Source organism: Electrona antarctica (assembly GCF_951216825.1).
Source record: "Electrona antarctica genome assembly, chromosome: 15".
Taxonomy (NCBI): Eukaryota; Metazoa; Chordata; class Actinopteri; order Myctophiformes; family Myctophidae; genus Electrona; species Electrona antarctica.
In genome coordinates, this window is record NC_136796.1 from 17,729,620 (window position 1) to 17,755,581 (window position 25,962).

At 41.1% G+C, this 25,962-nt stretch overlaps 2 protein-coding genes across 2 annotated transcripts; both read left to right on the top strand.

Moving 5' to 3' along the window:
* Nucleotides 1-2,536: 2,536 nt before the first annotated feature.
* LOC306938460 (uncharacterized protein) lies at nt 2,537-12,829 on the top strand. The gene is made up of 8 exons (XM_079522650.1): nt 2,537-2,647; nt 4,427-4,505; nt 5,248-5,355; nt 7,531-7,635; nt 7,791-7,880; nt 8,986-9,481; nt 10,746-10,894; nt 11,654-12,829. The coding sequence occupies exons 2-7, from the start codon at nt 4,471-4,473 to the stop codon at nt 10,857-10,859; spliced, it is 948 nt and encodes a 315-aa protein (XP_079378776.1). The 5' UTR covers nt 2,537-2,647; nt 4,427-4,470; the 3' UTR covers nt 10,860-10,894; nt 11,654-12,829.
* A 3,886-nt stretch (nt 12,830-16,715) lies between these two features.
* On the top strand, nt 16,716-25,481 carry nudc (nudC nuclear distribution protein). Its single transcript, XM_079522649.1, has 10 exons — nt 16,716-16,963; nt 18,062-18,139; nt 18,842-18,904; nt 19,276-19,428; nt 20,563-20,652; nt 21,829-21,942; nt 22,851-23,045; nt 23,911-23,994; nt 24,298-24,416; nt 24,693-25,481. The coding sequence occupies exons 1-10, from the start codon at nt 16,889-16,891 to the stop codon at nt 24,742-24,744; spliced, it is 1,023 nt and encodes a 340-aa protein (XP_079378775.1). The 5' UTR covers nt 16,716-16,888; the 3' UTR covers nt 24,745-25,481.
* Nucleotides 25,482-25,962: the final 481 nt, after the last annotated feature.

Genomic DNA, 25,962 nt, shown 5'->3' on the forward strand with positions numbered 1-25,962 from the left:
GCCAAATCATCCAGCGCTAAAATACCTACGAATACTACCAAGTGTGCCGACCAGTGCCGAGACCAGCAAATAAGCAGTCAGAAACAAGGGGACACGGACAAACCAAGGTCTCACAGGTTTTCCAAGACTGTGGCAAGAGTTTTCAGAAGCACCAGCATTTCCACACGGGAGAAGGGCTTTTCCACATGATGTCACTTTCTGAGCAGGTGGAGGAATTGCAGCAACGAGTCAGTACTAACGAGGATAACATCCAAACGACCCACGAAACAATCATTAAACTAGAAAAAGAGTTGACCCATGACCGCTGTGAAACGAAAAGTCCGACAGCTCACTAGTCATATTACACAGAGTTGTGCGTTTGGAGGGCATCCCTGCGGCAGTGGAGAATCCTTGACTTACATTTAGCAAGTAAGAACAATTTTAGTTTATTCATCGTTTCCTGAGTCTTTATATAAATATATATTACTGTACATACTGTACATTAAAAGAAATCTCTCAATCCTGTAGCCTATTGCACTTATGGCTATAGATGCCACACATCATTTAATTGTCAAAGTATTTCATGTATACTCTGTGCAGTGTGCAGTGACAATACATTTATCTAATCTTGATTGACTGACTGCAGTAAAACCTGCAAGGAGGGTTTAAAATCAGCCTCGGTGCAGCTCGAGAGGCTGCTCGTAGTCTTGCAGGAGACAGTGGGGACTCACTGTACTAGACGATTTTTGGAGGGCAACCAGACTATTGTTATTGTGGCACTTTTTTTTTCTTCCGGAGTAATCGAGTAATCAAACTTCCGCTGTGATTGGCCGAGCTTTGTTTGTAGCAGCTAATTGGCTGTTGTTGGTTACATAACCAATCTATGTTTTACAATAAAGACATACAAATAAAAATAAATAATAGAATCTCGTGTTTCCTGTGTTTGGCACACTGTGGTAAAGCTCTAAACACGAGATATCTTGTGAATGGCCTACACCATACAATGCAATCGGTGGCTTAGGATCAATAACCTTGTATGAAAAGGTATTAAATACACCTGTCCAAATTTTTATTTTAATGGCCCTTTTGTCCATAACAAAACGTGACATTGTAATTGGCTGACAATATTAGTGGGAGGGGCCTATGTAAGAGACTGCGGCAACCACACTTTGCAATTTTATTATTAGTGTGGCAACCAGACTATTGTTATTGTGACACTTTCTTTCCCTCCGGAGTAATCGGATAATCAAATCGAACTTCCGCTGTGATTGGCCGAGCTTTGCATAACATTTGTAGCAGCTAATTGGTGTTGTTGGTTATGTAACCAATTTATGTTTTACAAACGTTTATAGTCTGGTTGCCCTTTGGGCAAACAGACTATTCTGGAGTAATCTAACTTCTGCTGTGATTGGCCGAGCTTTGCCTAACGTTTGTAGTAGCTAATTGGCTGTTGTTGGTTACGTAACCAATCTATGTTTTACAATCATTTATAAAGACATGAATTCCCTGTCTTTATAAACTGAGGGAGTTTGCCGCCAGTGGCGGTGTTTGTCGCTGGTGTTTGTCAGTTCTGCCTTGGGCAACCACATACTAATTGCCAATCAGCATGTGAGTCATGTCAATAAGAATCATGTAATGTTGCAAAACTGTTCATTACAAAGCATAAACAATGAAATGAAAAATATAAATGAGTATAAATCAGTATACTATAAAGTTAGAATTGAACAATAATATATCTTTACCTTTTTTTTGCCACTATGCCACTTGGACACAGGCCGGGGTCTGATCTCTGATCAGCCTTGGGTCGCCTGGAGGAGCTGCCTAGTAGGGACTATAGGGTGTAAAACCCAGAAACACCCAATGATCCCAGGTTTACAACACTGATGATGTGTCCAAGTTCATGCATCGGTAGATGTTTAATTAACTGAACTTGATGATTTATGCATTTGGGTCCTTTTCAATGGAAGCCAGGGACATGAAGATACAAGGTGCATCCAATGTTTGTATGCTGTTACAACAGCTACAAAAAGAAAGTTGAGCTGGTTTCAACTTCAGCTGCAAAGATACAAATCTACAAATATGCCTTTTGTATCCTTTGTATTTGCCAGTATGAACACAGCTTACACTTACACAAGTCTGTTTTCAACCTGGATAATTCATTTTGTCTGATATGCAAGTTCAGTTTGTGTGCTGTTCTGAGTGATAAAAGCGCAGGGCTGCCATCTAGCGGTGATGTAACAAAAGGGAAAGACTGTCTGGGTTTCATTGCACACTGTGCAATGCACAGGTGTTCCATTCCTCCGAGGTGGAAAGCCCACTATGGGAGATTCTGATTTTCAATTGTACATAGGCCTACATTTTGTTTAGATTGTATTGTTCCACTTTTTGCTTTGGAAATGTAAACGTTTTCTCATGCCCTTTACATTGAAATTGAACCAGAGCCTATGGGCACAAAGCCTATTTAAAGCAATTGAGTTATAAACTGTAGCCAGGTTTAACCACTCCCCCTTGAATAAAATCACATTGCATCATAAAGTTGCTTTGATTTCCGGGACTACTAGGCCTACGGGTAGTTGCGCGTAAAACGGCTGTCAACCTCTCCCTTTGAAGACAAAAAATAAAACTGTTGCGCAGCAGAAGTTATAACTTACAAGACATCTTTTTTCTGGTAAGTTATAGCTTACAGTATAACATGACTTTATTGTTTAGAGGCAACTTGCTAGCCTATGTTTTAATAATGTAAGACTATACTTCCTCCTCCCTCTTCTCCCACGATACGATGCGTCGAGTTAGCTGGCGTTATGGAACAGACAGTTCATTTCTGTAACTTTTTGACTGCAGAACCCCAACGCAGATGTTACATTGACGACAGAAAATGTGTTAAACCAAACTGTAGTAACGTGAAATCACGTGACTCAGTCATAGCATACTAAGCATAGTGACTACTAGACAGACAGGCAGGCTATCAACATCATCGTTCGGAAATACCGGTTTGATTGTTTCCGTAGGTGGTGAGTCCCCAAGGAGAGCTTGTGGAGCGCACTCGCCTATAATTTGCACCATGCGGCGACTCCGGCGAGTGCGCTCAGTCAGTGCGCTATTTCCGAACGCGCCGGCAGCCGGGTACCCCGCCATAGAGTATTAGGGGTGGGGGGGGGGGGGGGGGGGGGGCGCGCGGTATCTGTGTGATGTAGGCCTATACCAGAAGTTGGTTGTAATAGCCATAGATATATATAAACCATCGGCCAAGTGGCCTTGGCCTAAAACGAACTTTCTCAGTCCCAGCAACACCCTCTCAAGATCTGGTAACAACATGTGACATACAACAAACACTTTCATCCACATGACGTTCACAGCCAAGAAGAGATGGTGGGCTGAGGAAGGCTAGGTGCCAAAACGCGTCCGTGTAATACCCGTGCCTTGTACTTTGGATTGCACGCTAATCTTTTATAGTTAATCTTTCACTCAATAGGGACAACTCATGTTGCAAGTTGATGATTTCATTTGTCCATGTGTGTCCAGCCCTATGGAATGTGCTAATACAATGTATACATAACAAGTATTCAAAATGTTGCTTTGATGCTCATATTTACCGTATAGGAAGTATTACGTATATAGTTTTTGAGGGGCTAGCTCCTCTTATGCACAGCTTTGTGTGTGTGTGTGTCTGTCTGTCCGTTTGAGCACGGAATGTGCTCAGCTGATTGGCTGAGCACGGAATGTGATGATAAGAGTGCCCCTCACTTCACACAAGTGTGATTCTTTTTAAAGTAGCCCAAAGCTATCCTTGATTCCTTATGTAAAGGATAGCTTTGGGCTGTTGTATCCAGAGGGAAAAGTTTGATTTTACCAGGGTTAAGTTTGTATCCTGAAATAAAACTGAATGAGTTCAGCGTGTCAAGTGCAGCTGGAACAGATATGGACACGTTTCTTTTTTAAATTGCTAAATACAACGCACAAGTACTTATATTGATTTGATGAAATCGATTATTTGCATTGCAAAACGATTTGATATGATTCAAAGTCAAACAATATGATAATCTGCTGACTTTAGAGTTTATTAGGATCTCCATAACAGCAGCTAGTCTTCCTGGGGTCCACTGTCCACATATAGAAAATAAAAACATGACATTTCACATATTTCATCACATTAATTTCTCAAGAAGACGAGGAGTGGTGATGTCAGCCTCTCTGGAACTGTCGTCCAGGAGAGCTTGACTGTAGTTGGATCGTTGAAATTAAAATTAATGCATTGATGCAGTTACTGTATTGTTACATGTTTAATGAACAGGTGTGTGTGTGTGTGTGTGTGTGTGTGTGTGTGTGTGTGTGTGTGTGTGTGTGTTTGTGTGTGTGTGTGTGTGTGTGTGTGTGTGTGTGTGTGTGTGTGTGTGTGTGTGTGACTGTGTGTGTGTGTGTGTGTGTGTGTGTGTGTGTGCGTGTTTAGGTCATATGAACGGTTCAGTTGTTGAAGTCTATTGGAAGTAAGTCATGGATCATGACCATTCTGGTGACAAGAGTGGCAGGTTGGTCACAATCTATTTTTTGAGTGGTGTAAACCACTCCTACAACTGGCTTTTGTTGAGTGGTGTAAACCACTCCTACAACTGGCTTTTGTGTGCATAAAAAAATGACCGTGGTTGCTATGTTCAAAATAATTTCTGACGTAATTAAATCACACCCGGGTGAACTGGATGACCGTAGCAACCGTGGTCATTTTCTCTGCGCAAAAAAAGCCAGTTGTGAAATCACATCCAGGTGTGATACATACATTTATCAAAAATCACACCTGTGTGAACTGAGTGGTGTAAGGTTTTATATAGCATGATCAGCTGTGGTCTGACGTAATGTCTGACGTAATGAAATCACACCCGGATGTGATTTCACAACTGGCTTTTTTTGTGCAGAAAAAATGACCATGGTTGCTACGGTCATCCAGTTCACCCGGGTGTGATTTAATTACGTCAGAAATTATTTTGAACATAGCAACCATGCTCATTTTTTTCTGCACACAAAAGCCAGTTGTAGGAGTGGTTTACACCACTCAAAAATGATAGCTTTTTTTACTTAACATATTTTGTGTGATTTCATTACGTCAGACATTACGTCAGACCACAGCTGATCATGCTATATAAAACCTTACACCACTCAGTTCACACGGGTGTGATTTTTAATAAACACTGGCATCAGCATCATAATTGTCTTTGAGTTTAATGTTGAATAATAATAAAACAATGATAATGAAAACATAAACAATGGTATTCACAGCATCATCCAGGAGACTGAAGGGCAGAGAGGAAGAAGAAGAGTGAAGAGTGAACCAATTATGGCTCCAAATGATAACTTCAATACAGTTGCCAGGATCCCAGACAACAGGTTGGACCACAACATGTTCAGACTATCGTACAGCCCAAAGAAAACAAGACAGACAGACTACTTTATTGATCCTACAAGGACATTTTAGTTGCAATGACAGTTACAGAAATCATACAAAAAATAAAAAAAATAACAGATAACTAGATAAAGTGCCCCTCGGGGCACAGGTCTCCACCAGGGCAGGTCAGGTTGTGGCCTCCTGGTGGCGCTATAATAGGCCAATGTGAAAAGGGTGCCATTTCTTCTTATGCCTTGGATGGCAATTAGCTCTTCGCTAAGTCCCACCCAAGCCCGTTGTTGGCCAATACCACGTTAGCGACGGTTACTAAGGTAGGATACTGGTCACGCTTGCATGCTGGTCAAATACCTGGCTCTCATAGACTTCCATTGTAACGGGGAAACAGCTCTCAAAGTCAGTCAGTTACAGAACACAACAAAAGTTTATGACATCAGGAAAACTAGATTTATAAAGTAACTATTTTGGTTGGAGATATACAGTGAAGCGGTTCTGGTGTTCCCAACTCTCGTTTGTAAACAAGTCGCCATGCTGTTTGAGATGCACCCAGCTGCAGTCCCAGACATTTCTCCTAAAGTGTCTCCCTCAAACGCGTCCAAAATTGTGTATGGTGTGGACGAGATCAAATACATTTGTTTACATCCAACGGCCTGGATGGAAGGCTGAGACCGAGGCTACTTCAGAAGTGTGTGTACAGATTTGGACCAATCAGATAGTTTTGTAGGCAAACCGGAACTTCTTTCCACACAAACTTGTCAGGGTTGCCAGGTCTGCTTATTTCCCGCTACTTTTGGCTTAAGGCTAATAATTAGTGTATGTAATACATTCCCAAAACATGAATTATCATATACATAGGCCTACATAGTATTTATAATGATAAATGCATACAATCTTTTTATTATGATTATATATGGTCATATTATTGTGTTTGTTTTGGCTTGTTTTTCTTGATTTGGCTTTAAGAGTTGGCTTGTTTTTGGAGGTGGGTTGGCTTATTTCTCTCACACAATGTGGCAACACTGAAGTCAAAACAAAAACACGACAACGTTGACATTTTTTATTAAAAATAAACCCGCATGAGTTTTCCTGATGTCATAAACGGTCAGAATCAGCTTAGTGTTCTAAAAGAGTGACTTTGAGAGCTGTTCCCCCGTTACAATGGAAGTCAATGAGAGCCTATTTTTATTTCTAATATGTACTATTAAACTGCACAACGGAGCAAAATAATTCATGGAACGGACTAGTTTGCTCATAACAAGGTAAGAAAACAAACCCTCTTTCTGAGGTCCACACATGCTGTACAGCAAATATATTTATTGACACTGCTTAAACATTTTGACCAGCATTGCAAGCGTGACCAGTATCCTACCTTAGTAACCGTCGCTAAGGTGGTATTGGCCAACAACGGGCTTGGGTGGGACTTAGCGAAGAGCTAATTGGATGATTTGAGGCGTTTTGTTCCAAAAAGATGTGCAAAAATCCACCTGTTGGTGGCACTATAACAGGCCAATGTGAAAAGGGTGGGATATATTCTTCAGCCTAGTAGGAAAGTCAGTGAAAGATTGCACGTAAATTGCACGCTGCATTCATGATTTGAGGCATTTTGTTCCAAAAATGTGTGTTGCAAAGATCCACCTGTTGATGGTGCTATAACAGGCCAATGTGAAAAGTTTGGGATATATTCCTCAGCCTAGTAGGAAAGTCTGTGAAAGATTTCACGTACATTGCACATTGCGTTCATGATTTGAGGCATTTTGTTTCAATCTTTTTTTGTTGCACAAATCCACCTGTTGGTGGCGCTATAACAGGCCAATGTGAAAAGGGTGGGATTATTCCTAAACCTAGTAGGAAAGTCTGTGAAATATTTCACATAAATTGCACGCTGCGTTCATAATTTGAGGTTGAAAACGGGCCAATCCTGCAAACTTTGAAAGCCAATGTTAGCCAATTAGGATGGAATATGAAATATCGGACAGATCCGGCTCACTGGGGATATGTTATGTGTTATGGTTTTCTATACTCTATAGATATTGAATCTACAGCACTGTGTGTGTGTGTGTGTGTGTGTGTGTGTGTGTGTGTGTGTGTGTGTGTGTGTGTGTGTGTGTGTGTGTGTGTGTGTGTGTGTGTGTGTGTGTGTGTGTGTGCGCGCGCATCAGGATGAAGCTGGGTAAAGGGGTGTCTCCTGCTGTGTCCATGAAAAGTGACTGGTCCATGGAACACCCTTTAACTTTTAAAAGAGAACCCACTACTTCAGACTCAGGGTGAGAATGAACGACATGCTTTTCAGTTATAGAAACTAGATGGTTGCCTACACAACTATATATACATGTTTATCACATAATAATAATAATAATAAGCATTGTTATTGTTATTGTTGATGTTTTGGTTACCAGCATACATTTCTGCTTTGTTTCAGCGTGAGAGTGTCCCCTGTACCTAGCAGTCTATCTATGAAAAGTGACACGTCGTCCATGGGTCAACCTATTAACTTTAGAGAATACCTAAAGTAAGACACCATTACTGTGTTTCTGTTAAAGGACTACATGTCATTTTCTATTCACAGGGTGTATATTGTACATCAAACTTTCACATTGATGGCTTAATTTTAGATGTCATGTTTGTTCAATATCAGAATCATCTTTATTGTCACATCGTAGTTTTACATAAAAAGTGGGTGAAATTTGTTTTTGTGCATAGTTCCGATTATTTATTATTATTATTTTTCCCAGAGACAAAGAAAGAGAAGAAGAGAGGGGGGTGGGTAAGGAGATCAAGGCAGGATAGAACATTTAGAAGCTTGTTCAACAAACAGCACACTCGCAGGCTCTCTCTTAGCTTATTTACGAACGGCACAGCCGTATAAGGTCTCTCTTCTGTTATTTACAATACCAGATATTTACAAGCTTGTTTCACAAACGTCACAACTGTAGGGTCTCTCTTATCTTATTTATTACAGGCTGTACGGCCGTACAACCAAGGGGGTCTCTGTTTCCACAAAGAAAATTACACGTTGTACCTGAGATAGTAAATATCTATAAATATAAGGTGCAGCCGCTGTGTACTGTGCAATACAGCTCCTTCTGAAAACATGACCCTCCGTAATATAATTCAAAAAGTGAAACTTTTATATATTCTAGATTCATTGTGCATAAAGTGAAATGTTTAAATCCTATCTCAGGTGTGGGAAGATTCAACAATACAAATGAGCTTAAAGCTGTTATCAAAGAAAACTCTCGCCAGTGTGATCTCGTCTCTGTAGTCGGACTCGTCATTGTGGATGATACGGCCTATCACTCTCGTGTCGTCTGCGTACTTTATGATGGTTTTGGAGTCATGTGTGGCTGTGCAGTCATACGTGTACAGAGATTAGAGGAGAGGCTCAGCACGCATCCCTGGGACGCTCCAGTGTTGAGGGTCAGGCGGTCAGATGTGCCCATTCTCATCACCTGTTTACCTTTTCTACAATTTACAATTCCCCTCTTGCACATGAATATTATAGACAACTAGAGGACGGTGTTACTCTGGGTAGAAAGTCATACAAAGATGTTTTACAAAAAAACATGCAGTCAAAGAATTTTGTATCTTATCTCCCTTTCTCTCCCCTCTCTCAGAGAGTTCAGCTCCAGTCCACTGACCTCAGTCTACGTCAGGTGCAGTTTGTGTTCTTTCTTTCTGAAGAATCCTGTCTCCATTCACTGTGGACACAGTTACTGTGAACATTGCATCACCATTTACTGGTCCCATCCAGACCCAACAGGAGACTATGTGTGTCCCCAGTGTAAGAAAGGTTTCCCAACCCGTCCTGTGCTCTCCGTTAACGTAGCCTTGAACTGGACACTGCAGGCTCTCCAGAAGACCAGCTTTAGTCCAGCCTGTCCCACTCTGCCACATGCTGGACCTGGAGATGTAGCTTGTGATATCTGTTCCAGCCTCAAGCTCAGAGCTGTCAAGACCTGTGTGACGTGTAGCGCCTCCTACTGTGAAAATCATGTCAGGCAACACTACACCGTCCCAGCACTGCAGAAACACAACCTGGTCCAGGTCAATGAAGACACAAGACTCTCACAGTGGGTGGAGAACGCTGGGAGAATGGAGGACATCAAAGAGGTGAAAGTAATGTTTGTACACACCTGTGGTTATTATGGCTTTAATGTCTACTGTGGAAAAAGCTTTTATTTTGCTTTGAACCCTATGAAACTACAGTATGGTTAGAAAGTAGAGCTACACAGAAAATTAAAGTGCTAACTGGAACTGAGAATGATTCTTCTGCACCAAACAGAATAGGACCCAAAAGCAGGCACAGGCTGTGGGGTTGGGGGGGGGGGGGGGGGAGAAGGCAACAAGGGACCAGGCATAGTACTGTCCTTGCTAAACATTGTCCCCGTGAACGTATATTCAGTTAGACAGACAGCTAAACACTCTCCTAATCAAGCTCCAAAGAATAGGCCGACGTGTTGAGTTAATGGACAACTTTGTTTTTTTTTCAACCAAGGTTCATGTTCTGGTTGTTATTAGAGATTAAAATTAGATTAAAAAAAGACGATAAGAAGATATTTAGCCCAAAATAAAGCAGCAAATGAGAAAGCTAACACTCATCTTTCTCTAATAACAACCTAAAAAATGAACCTTGGTTGAGAAAACCTTGTCATTGCTGCTTCACTGGAGTAAGTGTGAAACTGCAGAATGACAAAATGACAGGAACACAGAAATGAGAATAATATTCAACATATGAAAATGACAAATGATAAAATGATACTATGCATGTTGCATCACTACACTGTTAACACTTAACAAGCATTGTATAGGCAGTAAGGCCTAACATTTCACCAACACAAACATCCTAATTTGCTGCTACTCCAGATAGTGAATGTAAGTCTACAACTTCACATAAAGATCTTAAGCATGTAAATAAAAACAAACTAGGCTATAACATGAATTAGCATGCTCTGTTAACATGGCTGCATTATAGCAGTTAACATATTAAATAAACATTTCTCACATATAAGAATGATGCACCTATGAACTATGAAACTCATGCACACTAATATACTAAAAGCAACTTACAGACGATGCCAACCTAACCCTAACTTAACTTGCCACGAGTTAGTTGTAACCGGCCACGTATGTCGGGAACGACGGTGTTGTCGGACTAATGGCTGTCCGACTGTTAGTATGTCTAACTATTACTAACGTATGCACCCCGGCACACGTTAGTCCGATGCCAACCATTCACAAAATAAAATGTTTCTTTAGGAGGTGACGGTTCTTCGTGGAACCACATATATTTTAAAGAACCATTTAGGAACCAATTTTTTTTTTTCTGTCAAATTTAGATCAAATGCATAACTGCCTGTGATCATAATTCTTAAAGGAATCGTTTGTGGCTAATGAGTCTGAAGAGCATCAGGAGGTTGCATGGATGGATGCTGAAAAGGAATATGTAATGCAATATATCAGCAAGCTGGACCTGGAGCACTCTGACTGACCTGAAGAATGTATCCACAGCTCTACAGGAGAAAGGTAACCTCAGAAAACTGGTGCAATATCACCTGAAGTCTGAACACCTGAAGGTGATACTGATTACACATGTACAGTAGCAGACAATAAAGAATCATCCTCAGCCTCATTTCTCCCCTGGCTTTCAATGCAATTTCCTCTTTTACTTATATCATCTCTCTTACCAAAACAGCCCATTTTACCCTTTTGGACAACAAACAAATTGTGAGTGTAAAAAATATATTTTTTAAATTGATCCATTAGTTTGGCCTTTCGTCCAAATACAGTAACAGGCTTATATTATGTCTGAAAATAATATTCCTCATAATGAATGTTATGAAGCAGTGTTGTCAATAACATTCTCCTGTGTAAAGAAAAAAAAGCAGAAGAAATAAAAAAGAGCAAAACAAGAGACCACATGGACCAATTACAATCAATTTTACACACACCCCTTTACTTGTGGTCCCAAATTATCTAAAAATAATTAAGGCCCAGGTTTTTAAATTCAATATAAGTGCCCTGAGGTTTGAGAGGCCTGTCTGTACTCAGTCAAATGTTATTTGCATTAAACCTACAGAGGTCAGGAGAAGCCACTGACAGGTCTGTACTATAACTTATTTTTCTTCTAATGACCACATGTGCTTCTAAATTGAAAAATGGTGGAGCACAGCAAATACATTCATGAACATGTGAGTGATATTAAAGGAATCAGACAAACTATTAATTGCATAATTTAGTACACAGACAGATGTGATGCTGAATTTGTTCTTTCTTTTATTTCAGGTGATGACCTCCATCAGCTCAGTGTGAACAACCTACGGCTAGAATTAAAATAAATGGGAGCTGTCTGAGAAATTCAACCTACAACGGTCGACTAGACAACGATGCTGTCTTTCACCTACGTTATTTGCATTTTTTATTGAACCTTTAGCACAAGCGGTGAGAGATAATGAAGACATACAATTCAATTCAATTCAAAGGGCTTTATTGGCATGAGAAAACATACGTTTACATTGCCAAAGCAGAAAGCACAATACAACAATACAGCAATACAATCAAAACAAAAAATATGTACATTTGAACGTCAGAATCTTCAATAGATCAATTTCTATATTGTACCAAGGTCACTGGATGCAGGTATAGTGCAGGAATATACACAATGATTAGTCTTTAGGGTGGTTGTGTTCCGTTTGATATCCTTCTCCTATCACAGCAACTCACAAATCTTGCTGCTGTGTTTGCACATTGTTGTACTTCGCCCAGCAGATATGGGAGTTTTTTGTCATTGGTCATGTTTTCAAAATCTCCGTGTGTGGTTGTAATCTGTGGGAAGTATGTGTCTCTGATGTCTTGGTACAATGGACAGATGGTTAGGAAGTGCTCGGTTTCCACTTCATTTTGTGTGCAGTGGGTGCATAGTCTGTCTTCTCTCGGGATACAGGTCTGCCTATGACGGCCTTTCTCGATCGCAAGACTGTGCTCACTGAGTCTGTACCTAGTTAGGATTTGTCTTTGTTTTGGGTCGGTCACGGTGCTCAGGTATTCTGCCACTGCGTATTCTCTGGCATACAAGGTGTGACAGTAAATGGTAGCGAACACAAGATAGGGCTTTTTGCCGATGATGTAAATGCCTTCCTCCAGCTTCTTCTGTCCGCGCATGGAATCTTAGAGGTGCCCATACCCACTGCAGGAAGAACAAATGGAGGACAAATGGTTCAAATGGACAATATTTAAGACCGAATATAAAGAATAAGGGTTTGGGGGAATGAGGAACAACAGAAAATGCCTAGGAATATGTGAGGTAACATGCAAGTTTTGATATGCAATGTCGATTTTATTTTATTTTTTATTTTTCACGTTTGTTTGTACTGTATGTGTTTAGCTTTCTTTCTCTTTTTTGCTATTGTTTCTATTGGAGTTTGTTCAAAAAACTAATACAAATGTAAGTGCTACAATCAAGCATGAATTAAGCTGTCAATATATAGGTATATGGGGACTATATCTACCACAACAAAGTAGCAAAATATATCAAACAGTAATGATGATATTAATAATGATACTACTACTACTACTAATAATAGTAATAGCAGTAACAACGTAAGTAATACTATTAGTGATAATAACAACAAACAATTATGATGTTAATAATAATAATAATAATATAATAACAGCAATAATAATTAAAAAAATAATAGGCTGTATGAATTGTGAACAGCAGGGTGGCTAAGATGTATTACTTAGGTTTGATAGTAAAAGTTGCAGTGATTGACTCTTGAATGATCTAAGGTTGGTACAGGGTCTAAAATAAAACCATAGCACCACCATTAGCCTTTTCATGTCACGCACCCCCTATAGGCACTCATAAGGGGTACACACACAAGGGGTACACACACGGTACACAGTACACAACAGACACCACAGTTTGCGAACCACTGGTATAGACTCTATACTATAGAGGATCACATGCAGCTTCTCAGTCAGAGTGTGGAGTCACACTATAATACAGTACTGTTCACTTTCGGGGACAATAGGTCCCTGAAAGGAGCAGTACATGAGAGTGAAGGAGAGGCCCTCAAGAGAGGCTTGTTGATAAATGTGGGAACAGGTAGCATGTCTTCAACAATGAGAACAGGGGTGATGACACTCAGGTCACAGAGTTGCTGCTGAAGATAGAGGAGGATGTCATTATTAATTAAACAGGATGTTGAAGAACACACAACACAGCCACTGCTTTTTCTGAATGGTGTGAGCTCACTTTGTTCTTACATTGTTTTAACAACTTGTAAATATATTGTATACATACATGTGCATATGTTGTGTACATCTAACGCTTCTCCACATGATAATACAGTGGAACAGACTGATTGTAAAGAGTTACTAGAATCTCAGAACAAGACAGTTAGAGGATGACTTTTTCAGGTTAACTCACTAAAACAAAAAAAAGTAGTGAACTACAGTTGGATTGTCCATTGAGCCCAGAGGGGCTTGAGTCCCACGGTCTGAGGCTTCATGGTGGGGAGAAATATGTTATATTTTATAAACTTTTATTGTCATCATTATTTAAAGTAACCCTACAAATAATGGTTTGGTGTGTTATGTGTATGTAGCCTACATTGTAGGATTGTCTATATGAATTTCTGACAGTGACTATCTGATTCATGTCAATATTTATCTGGAGAAAAAAATAGTTTTGAAAGGTTGAAAATGTTATTTGCAAGTAAAAGTTTGAAGCTGTTTAATCCTCGGACCTGCCCTGACCTCCACGTAGGTTCAGGCTCTGGAATTGGTTCACCCTTTGTTTTATAAATGGCCCCATATGGCCTGACAAGTTCTGGTGCAGATGGATGGATGGATGGATGGATGGATGGACGAACAGACAGACAGACAGGCAGACAGGCAGGCAGGCAGGCAGGCAGGCAGGCAGACAGACAGACAGACAGACAGACAGACAGACAGACAGACATTGATATATTTATTAACAGTTTGCAGAATTACAGTACATTTGAAGCACAAACTCAATACAAAGACTGTTAACTGTGAGTGGACGACCCAATTAAGCATTACACTTGTTTACAAGAGGGTCCACCTTGTTCAATTCATCAAAACATTTAGAGACGTACAAATAGACACTTCTATATAGTCAAAGAACAGAACAGGAATTCATCATAATGGAGGTAAAAAGGGAAAATAAAAATATACAGTGAGGGGAAAAGGGGCTGGGCGGTGGAGGGGGATTCAGATTTTAGGGAGGCCAGTTTCGAATTGCAGCCGTCCGTAGGTGCCCTTTTAGAGCGGTTTTGAAGGAGTCAAGGGATTTGCATGTCTTAATGACTGTTGGTAGGGCGTTCCACATTTTGGTGGCATAGGAGCGAAAATAATGTAGTCCCTTGTTTGTGCCGAATCTGGGTTGTACATGGTTCGTTGCACTTCTTCTGGTGTTGTGGGTGTGGACTTCGTTAACATTAAGGAAGTATCTAGACAGGTACATGGGTATCTTGGTGGTGTATCGAATCTTGTGGACCAGACCCATTGCAAGATGCTGTACTCTGTCGTCGACCCTAAGCCATTCCAGCCTGTCAAAGTGGGCAGGGGTGAGGTGGGTTCGGGGGGTGAGGCCAAGTAGGAGCCTGACCAGTTTGTTTTGGGAAGTCTGGAGCCTAGTTTTAAGGGCCTTTGAGGTACCAGTGCATGCATAGTCAAATAAACCTTGTACGAGGGCTCCTGTTAAGGTCTTCAAGGTGTTTTTGTTGACCAGTGAGGAGATCCTGTAAAGGAATATTGTTCTTTGGTTGACTTTTTTGATTACGTTGGTGGCCATTTTATCACCGGAAAGATTAGCCTCCAGGATGGAACCTAGGTAGGTAATTTCATCTTTACGTGTGATAACATTGTCACCCACTCTAACCAAGAAGCCATTTGCCTTGCTGAGATTACTATTAGATCCAAAGAGAATGGATTCAGTTTTTCCCAGGTGTAAAGATAGTTTGTTATCAGCGAGCCAGGTGCAAATTCTACCGAGTTCAGAGCTGAGGGCCTTTTCAACCTGCAGTTTGTTCAACCAGACAGACAGACAGACACAGGGACAAATTAGCCATTGGGCCAATGGGGCCGTGGCCCAGGGGCCCTTGGCTCTCAGGGGCCCTTCTGGGAAAATGTAAAGCCCTGTAATGGGTTTGAGGCCCTGAAAAAAGCTCCTGGGGACCTTCATTGGCCATTGATTTTGTTAAATTTAGGTACATTTTTTTATAGAAACACAAAAAACCTCAAAAATTTGCACGCGCGATAGGGGGGCCCCTAAACTAAACAAAATACATACATACATGGATGCACCTGGGACGTATCCTCAGTGATGTTTCCTAAGGTCATCGGGGTTTCGGGTCTCGCAACATCATACCCCTCACTCAGGTGACCCAGCCGGGGTGATCAAGTCCCGACTTACGTCCCAGTAGCTACCCTCGATCAGTCCCATTAGGGAAAAACCAGGGCCACACAATCCGTTCTTCCTGAACTACTCTGCCGGGACTGGGAGGTACCATTCTGGCGCGTGGAAGGACTAGGCTCTGTGGGTTGACTCCTGTCCGGGCCCCTCCTACGTCTCACCAGGTCCACTCCTGCTCTCACCAGGTCAGGCCCTGTGCGTTGCACCAGACTCCCAGCACCAGGCACTTTATTCAGGAATGGTGGATTCTCGAGCCGCAACAGTTCCGCAGGCTCCACCTTGCCCTTGGTGGTGCCGCAGGCTCTGCTTGAGGCTTGAATGGCCCTCCTAAAGGCCTCACCATGGGTTTGTTGGGCTTCTTCCTCACGGAAGACACAGGCTGGGGCGCCAACCCATACTGCTCCCGGGTGCCGTCTAATTTCCGGCTGCCACCCGTCTCTCCGGTGGTCACCAGACTATTCCTGGTTGTCACGTAGTCTATTCCTATGAGTCACTATAAATACATACATACATGGATGCACCTGGGACGTATCCTCAGTGATGTTTCCTAAGGTCACTGAGGATACGTCCCAGAATGTACCGGCCCAGGGGCCCTTGTGGGGTTAATCCGTCCCTGGACAGACAGACAGACAGACAGACAGACAGACAGACAGACAGAAAAACACGTTTCTCTTACAACCGAATCCAATAGAATAGACAGTAAAGTTTGTGCTTTAAAATTCCAAGATAATAGTTAAATCAAGTATCTAGAATATTCCATTCCTTGAGGCCAGTGACTGCTGTCTCGTCTCTTCAGCGGCTTACCAATCGTTTCCTCCGGAGACTGTAGGGTTTTCTCTCAAAGGCTCAATCGACTGTCACTCAAAACACATTATGATCCGATTGGGCGAACTAAGCGTAGGCGGGGCTTGTTACCAGGAAGTGCTAGTTTGGAAGTGCAGTGCAAGTGCAGTGTGACTGCTTTTCACGTTGTTTGTTGGCTGCTTCCCTTGTAGCTAACTTCAATTTGTGCCTGATCATTCACACTGTTGCTCGTCCTTTGCCGCTTTCTTTAACCAGTGAATTTATTTCACACCATCATGGCTGAAGAAGACGAGAAGTATGACGGCATGTTGCTGGTTATGGCACAGCAACACGAAGGAGGCGTCCAGGAGGTAAATATGTGGATGAGTTGATAGTAGCCACGATGCTAGCTTTAATGCTAACATTAGGGTTCAAATCTACCTCATGATCAATATAAAAGTACGTAATATAATATTCCATATTGACCACCAGACTAGAGCACCTTGAGTTTACAAAATGTCACGGTGACTTTTATATTAAGACGTGTATGTGTGTTTACTGTTTTCACTGTGCATATTTATAGCCTTCAAGCTACAGATGGAATATCAATGTGAAACTGACCTTAGACATAAATAATATTGCTGAGATGTCATGTAATATAAATTATATGATGTAATGTAATGAGATATTTGCTGAGATGTAAAACTTGCAGCTTAGTCGTTTTTGTTCATGACAAGAAAAATAAAAAAAATACATGAAATAGAAGCTTATGGGAGCATCTCAATGAATGGGATAGAATAGATGGATACTACAGACAGACAGACAGACTAGACTCGAGTACCCTGATATCTGAATAGATTGATTGCAGACAGACCCTGTTGTAAACAAGTGTAATGCTTAATCATGGGGTCGTCCACAGTAACAGTTTTGTATTGACTTGTACCCATTCTGCATACTGTGAAATAAAAATGTAAATCAGACAAGAGAGTAAGAGGCAGATAGGCCTTCATTCTGGGGGAACTCAGTCAGTTGTCATGGCAATACCACAGCTACTAAACACAGCTAGGAGTAAAATAGTAAGCCAGTAGTAACACACAGGGATTGGGAATAAACTACCAGAACTAACCAAAGGAGATTTAGGTAAACTGCTCTGCACTTAGACCGCTTAACATTAGTGTTTTGTATGCTCTAGTATTAACAGATATACATATATTCCCAGTGCACAGTATATTCAAAGTGTTCGGGACTAGAGTACCTGTCCACCAGAGTCTAGGGCTTCTAATTCACCGCGTTACATTCAGCTTGGCCGACTGTCTACTCTATATGAACACATTTGGGGGGTCTCCTCACTGGCAGGTGACCCAGTAGTAGTGACAAGTATGCAATGATACTGTATGCCTGCCTTGTCAGTAGTGGGTGAGTGTCTCTGTCGTCTGACTCACCTACAACCTGTTTTCCTATCCCAACAGCTAGTCAACACATTTTTCAGCTTCCTCCGGCGCAAGACTGACTTCTTCACGGGTGGGGATAGCGGCGCCCCTGAGAAGGTGAGTCAGAGGGTCTGATGCCGGTCGTATTATCTGGACCTTCTGCGATTGTGATATGAGGCCAGATAAAATGGTAAATGGTGCATTTATATAGCGCCTTTATCCAAGGCGCTTTACATTGACCCATTCACACACACATTCATACACCGATTGCGGTGGAAGCCATGCAAGGTACCAACCAGCACATCGGGAGCAATTTGGGGTTCAGTGTCTTGCCCAAGGACACTTCGACATGTAGACAGGAGGAGCCGGGATTCGAACCGCCGACCCATGGATCATTGGACGACCTGCTCTACCTCTTGAGCCACAGTCGCCCCAGATGATGTCTGGGATTTAGCATATTGTGATATCATATGGCAAAGGTGTTCTCTTTCCCTGGTTTCAATCACATAACCTCTTATACCATATATGGTTAAGTGGAGTCCCTTAAACAGTGTCAATTCTGCTTTCGCTCGTCATCAAATATCTGTTTCTATAGCGTGAGGCAGCTTGATGTACAAGTAGACTCCCTGGACATGACGCTACTATGTCGCAGGGTTTTAGCCCCAATCTAACCTTTGATGCTGAGAATACCAAGCAGGGAGGCATTGGGGCCATTTTTATAGTCTTTGGTATTATAAAATTATATATATTTAATTTTGTACATGGACAAACGGATCTGCTCAACATTTCCCTGTTTCCTCTTCTCTCTCTCTCTCTCAGCTGGTGAAAGAATCCTTCGCCCACCACAGCAAACTGGCACTGAAAGACCGCAAAGCCAAACAGGTATATTGTATATATTTGATTCATTATTGATGGTGATTCTTTTGTGACATCTTCAGTCCAGTGTTAATTTTGTCGACTAAAACTATGGCGAAACATATTCGTCGACTACATTTTTTTTTCACTGACAAAAACAAAATAAAATCTAAGCTATGATGACTGAAACTATGACTAAATACACTGATAATTTTGTCAACAAATGGTCAGCCAAAATACATTTTTGTCGACTAAATCAACTGTAGATTTAGTTGACTAAAACTAGATGAACGAAACTAAAACATTCCAGGTGACTAAAACTAAATGGAATTTTATTCAAAAGACTATGACTACAACCAAATCAAACTTTGCTGACAAATTATCTTTTCTCATCTTAGGACAGACAGGAGAGGGAGAAGAAGGAGAAGGCAGAGAGAGCCGCTAAGATCGCAGAGGAAGAGGAGAAGAAGAAGAAGAAAAACGAAGATGGCCCCCAGATCCTAGAGCTGACCGATGAGGAGGCGGAGAAACTCCAGTCTGAAATCGACCAGGTAAATGAGTGTGTTTCAGAGGCGCTCAGGTGTCACAAGAGTGAGTGGAAGTAAACACTTGAACCCACTAATCGCTACAACAAAATACCCCATTGTTACATTGAAATTCTTTATTTTTGTTTTCAGAAATGTTAAAAAAAAATCTAACATTTTTCTGAAGAATTTCAGAAATGTACCTAAAAAATTATTTAAAAAAGCAGCAGATCTTCAAGCTCACGACACATCGCCAGACTCACCACTCTGCTGTTGTCAATCTAACAGCAGACCAGTCTTCTTTCCAAGCCCTCACAGGAGCCAAATGGCCACCCTGAGCTCAGGCTTCCCCAACCCCATTCTTAGACTGTCCTTATAATGCACTCTTAACAGACATGCTATACTAAATGGTCATATACAGATATATTCTAATGATAAGGGCGACACACAAATAGTTTCACAAGTACACATTCGCTGGCATAGTGATAGTAAGTATGGAGAAGTCAGGTCAGCTGTTAGATTGACAGATGCTTTGAGTTAGAATTAGTACCGGTATATTGATGCTGTGAAACGTGGCAGACTATCATTGAATGAAATGGACAAATACAGAATAATACATTATATCTGGCAATCTATTTGTCATTCTAAAATATCTATTGCATTGCAAAGCATTGTGAACTTGCAGATCGGCTATTTTTGGCTTAAGTAGTTCATTCATGTGTGTTTGTAACTTTGGGTCCCTGGGAGACACCACATTTTGGGTGTCGAGATGAAAAAGTTTGGGAACCCCAATGCCCGAGACTCTGCAGTGGTGCGTGGACAGGTGTTTACCACCACAGAGTCTAGAGTTCTTTTGTGAAGAATCGTGCAGCACTAGTTGGCTGTCTAAATTCCTTTTAGTTAATCTTTTGTTTTCTTAAATATTTTCATGGAAAGTGTGAGGATCTTGATCTCAATCGAGATTCACATTTGAGCAAGACTCGTGTAGCATTCGAGTTCCCACTTTAAAAACAGAATGAAATTGAAAACAAATGTTGTATTTATGTTGCATTCATATGTCATGTCCATTAATATGCAATGTCCCGTCCAAATAAACAAATTAAAGTAAAAACACAAACGTATAATAACTTTGGTCTGTACTTTGTTAACTGAACATTTCAGAAAAATCAACAAAAGGCGAAAAAAGAGGAGGTGAAGACGAATGACAGCACGCCTGAGAAGGAGGACAAGGCAGAGAAGGCAGAGAAGGGGGTGAGATCATTAACACCCCGAACACCTGGGGTTATTTAATCCATTAAATCATAGCGCCCAGCGATTTATAGCAGCGGAGAACTTTTACAGACGGACTCGATGTTATCCCGGATGTGGCTGAAGCAGCTAGATGTAGCCAAAACACTCTAGATGTGATCGCCAACAACGGGAGGTATGATTAATTCTAGCGCGACTAGTGACGGGACCGCAGTTATTCACGTTTTAAGATTTTCGGTCTCGTCGGCTAAACGGGGGGAACATTTTCGATGCCGGCTCCCAGCCTGTGGGGCGATGTGATCGGTTTTGATATCAATAATCTCAGTCCTTTTGATCAATCTTCTTCCTGGGCGCTGGGCGCTACTAATTGAAAAGGCGGAGAACTTCGACCTGTGCGCTCAGGGTGTTAAGGATGGCGTGAAATGTAGAGATGTACCCGTACCATTCTTTCCTTCCCAATACCCATTTACCCAGTGTGTAATTTAAAATAATCTAGGCTTATGTGTCTGTAACTCTTGAGAGTGTACAAATGGAACCAAATAGACCCTTACCATTGGTTCAATTTGTACACTGTTAGAGTTATGGGGGATCTTGAAATAAAAATGTAAAAAATGCAATCACTAATCTAGGAATAAATAAAAATGTCAATATAGTTGTTGAGTGCAGCTACAAGTTTGTAGCCTAGTAATGTGAATTGTACAGTACACAAGTATAAAACAGTTAAAACGAAAACATCATCTGACGCATTCAAAACATTGCTGTAAATGAAATGTCGTCATTGTGATGAATTACGTGGTACCATATTATAAACAAACTTACTTTCTTCACGGGTCTTACCAAATATACTCTGTTCCATTCTGGTCAAACAGTCAGTGTGCTGATATCGTGCATGTTGGCTCACTGGACACACTCTGCTACACCAGTGGGTCTCAAAATGGGGTCCAGGGTCCCTCGTGCTTCCTTGAGTGGGTTCCATATTACCCTTACGGTGTATAACTCTGAAAGTGTACAAAAGGAACCAGACGGACCTGTAAGGGTAAAAGAAAGCTTCTCGATCATTCAGCTATAAGTCGTTTAATTGGTTCTAAATATCAGTTTCGAAATATTTCCGGTTAATTTCCCAGCCTTTGTAGACCGTGACTCGTTTTGACGTCTTTTCTATTTGTTGACTTGGTCCAGTCTGAGTCGGAGGGAGAGGAAGATGAGAAGGACAAAGACAAGATGAAGCCTAACGCTGGGAACGGAGCTGACCTGCCCAACTATAAGTGGACACAGAGCCTATCTGAAGTTGATGTAAGTGCATTAAAAATAAATAAATTAAAGATCCAATTATAAAGAAATATATATAATTATCACCTGACCCATTCTCAACCTGGGCTGTGAGGATATTACAAATGGGCCCCCAATAATTGGCTAAATGCCAAGATTGTGTCATAACATTTAAAAAAAATTGTCTTTAAAACTTTGGGGAAAAGAGTTCCATTGTGCTACCGATAAATGGGAACAAAGTATACTATGTTAAAGATGGAGTGTCGTGATTTGTTTTCTACCCTAAAACATGATCATCAGGTCTTATTGTTATATAAGGAGGTATAATCTTTTCCAAAAAGTGTTTAGTATTTGTTAAAATTTTGTTTTTATGTGGGCATGCCCACCAGTTCATTAAGTATGCCTGGTTTGCCTGGTGGGTGGTGATTGGTGGTGATCCACCTGAACTGAAGCCGCACCCACAGCTGTAGTTGTATGATAAAAGGGGAGGGGCTCATAGTGTGATGTCACCACTATATTACTGTTTTTTCATTGGCCCGTTTGACTGTCAAGGGTTCAGCCTCCAGGAAGAAACCCTAAATACAAAGTTAATACAACATTGCACATAAAAACGACTCCAGGGTGTCTAATGAAGTACTGTCACCTCATAGACACATGAAAAAATACAAAAATTGTGGCACTCCCTCTTTAAGAGTTTCATTGATCCACACGGAACAAAATAGATTGAAATAAAAATGCTATTTTTGAGACGCTGTGCTGCGTTGTGAGCTTGTCGATCGGCTATTTTTGGCAAATCGTGATATAATGAAGTCATATCGCCCAGCCCCCCACATCAAACCATTACTACTTTATAAGCTAGTCTCCACTAGTCTAACAAAAATGTGTCTGAGTTTTGGTGGACAAAATGAACAGTGCTCCGTCTCCCCACACAGCTGGTGGTGCCGTTTGACGTGAAGTTCCGCATCAAAGGGAAGGACGTGGTGGTGGACATCCAGCGGAAGGTGCTGAAGGTGGGCCTGAAGGGCCATCCTCCCGTCATCGACACGGAGCTCTACAGCGAGGTGAAGGTGGAGGAGAGCTCCTGGCTCATCGAGGATGGCAAGATGGTCACCGTTCACCTGGAGAAGGTAGGCGGAACTAATTGACATATTAAACCCATTAACTCACCCGTCGACAATTGCGCCTTTTGATGCCTTTTTTAATATCAATTGATACGGTGATCAACTGCGTCCAGTATGCCCTCATAACACTCCGGTAGCGGTCCGTTGGGAAAAAAAGAAGAAAAAAAACTAAAATGGAAATTTCGCAGGCTTATGCTGTCTATGGAGACGCAGCTTTTTGAACACTAATCTCTCGGATTCTTTTTGTGTAAAAACAAGCTAGATTTGCGCCTCATTTCTCAAAACATGAGAATATGATCCTCGCTTACAAAAAGTATGTTTTGGGTGGATTAAATAACAATCGCGGGACATTAAATAGCAGATGTTTCCTTCCTGATTCGCGGTATCCGGGCCAAACTGTCTTTCAATCTAAAGGTGCTCACTGTTGAAAATGCACTTGTGGCGGCGAGAGCCGTCCACCAGATGGCGCTGTTGCGCCTAATGAGTTAAGATCTGAGGCCGATTCTACAAACTCCTTCTAAATCAATAGCTCTCCACGCTGGGCAAGACCTACGGTCCTACGCTGTAGACGGTATCATTTTTGGGGGGCGGAAGTTGGAGGATTTAGGTGGAACTACCGCTCAAGGAAATAACGTTGACGCTTTACAAATCTGTTTACATTATCCGTGAATGAAACAAGTGTTGCGATTGGTCGAAAACATATCTTAATTAAATACATCTGACGGATGTTCCGGTCCGAACTTCCGCAGATACTTCCGCCGATAGCCCTAGGTTGTGACCAGGCTTTTCTCTTCGCAGATGAGTAAGTATGTATGGACTGGCAGTCAGGGGTGTTTTGTTCTAAACAGTCATTGTTTTTGATCCATTCTAGATCAATCAGATGGAGTGGTGGAACAAGCTGGTGACCACAGATCCAGAGCTGAACACCAAGAAGATATGCCCTGAGAACTCCAAGGTAGAAAAGATGATGTTGCTTTTTTAATTAAAAGTACAACATTAATCAATGTCGGTAAATTTCTTTGTATATTTCATTTGTCAGAACTTTTTTTACGATGCAAACGTAAATGTATTTATTCATGTTCCAAAAACAAACGAACAAAAAAACACAAGTTAACACAAGTTAATCGTAATTATTAGTGTGACAATTAATCGTCAACTTAAATTTGTAATCCTGACAGCCCTAGTCGACGAACATTTTCCATCATAGTTTTAGTCGCCGAAATGAACCTGGGTGTTTTCTGTGTTGTGCTTCCTACAGCTGTCAGACCTGGACGGAGAAACGCGAGGCATGGTGGAGAAGATGATGTACGACCAGAGGCAGAAGTCCATGGGCCTGCCCACCTCCGAAGAGCAGAAGAAACAAGACATTCTGAAAAAGTACGTTCCCATCTTTGCTTTCTGAGGGAAATTCAGACTGCTGCCATTTGTCTCTAGTCTAAATGCATGGAATGCCAAAAATGGCAGATCTACAAGCTCACAATGCTTATTTTAACCAATCTGTATGATAATGAGCAATGACATATCTGCCCTGTGCAACTTCAAATCCTAAAATCAAAACAAATGTATTTAGTTTCTATTGATATGTTATGTTCCAGTTCTCAATGACAAATTCGTAATGGTAAATATTTGTTTCTCTCTTTTGTGTTTCTGTAGGTTCATGTCTCAGCATCCAGAGATGGATTTCTCTAAAGCCAAATTCAGCTGAGAACTCCCTACTTGCCCTTCCTCCCTCCCTCCATCTCATCCTAGCCATCAGCCATTCTCAACCTTTTTCTTTCTTTTTTATTATTTCAAGGACCCCCAGTCACAGACCCTCAATAGAGAACCAAAGTCTGACATCACTGCCACTAGAGGCTGCTATCCCCCTGGATCACTGAGTAATGTTATTGACTCTCCCATAGTCATCTTTTCATCGCATCATATAAGAACTGTTCCAAAAATAAACACATCAGCCCTGCGATTTTACTCGGGATGGATATAAAGCATCTACTGACAGTGGAAAAAGTAAAAATGTATCCAACACGATTTTATACAATATGTAGTAGAGGACCCTTGCTTCAGCTCTCAGCTAAGGGGTCCTTGTCCTGAACAACATTGAACAAAGCATATTCATATAATATTCAGTCCTGAACAACATTGAACAAAGCATATTCATATAATATTCAATCATCTATTGCCAAAACTTACTGTTGATTTGGAGTTTGGTTTTGTTGTGCTCGGGTATGTATATCGAACTAAGGTGTCCTTGAAATGAAAAATGTGTGAATCTCTCTCATATCTTTTAGAAATTCTGTTTGTAACCTCAAGGTTTGGAATCCATGTTCTTGTGTTTTTTTTTGTTTTGTTTTTCTCTCATTTTAACATATTTTATTACTGTGTTTGCCATGTTGGACCTTTGCGTGTCATTTTTGTTTTGTAAAAATAAATGGAATATGGAAGCTGGTAATGTGTTTTGCGTCACTTTCTGGAGGGTATTGTTCTGTTCTACTGACGGTATATGGATTGAGATCCTTTAGGATTTTAACAATTCTGGTTCCTTAATGATTTCCTCTCAACAGTCTTAAAGGACCACTTCACCACTTTTCAATATCTTTTCATATAATTGGTCCTCACTAATGTTCATGATAAAACACCACCATTTTTTCCTACTCAGTCTGTCTCATAGGAGGGCTTTGGGCAGTTCGGACACCCGTCCACCAGTGACATCATCATTAGGCAGATCTTTTTTTAAACAAGATTTGTTTTAAAATATATTTAGATTTTTATTATCGTGAGAACGATGGCTTCAACTTTTGCATTGCAACTTTTCAGGAAAAGAAAGCCTGCCGTTTCTATTAGCTTGGATTCACCATCGATGATGTCACTGGTGGACGGGTTTCTGAACTGCCCACAGCCCTCCTATGAGACACAGACTGAGTAGGAA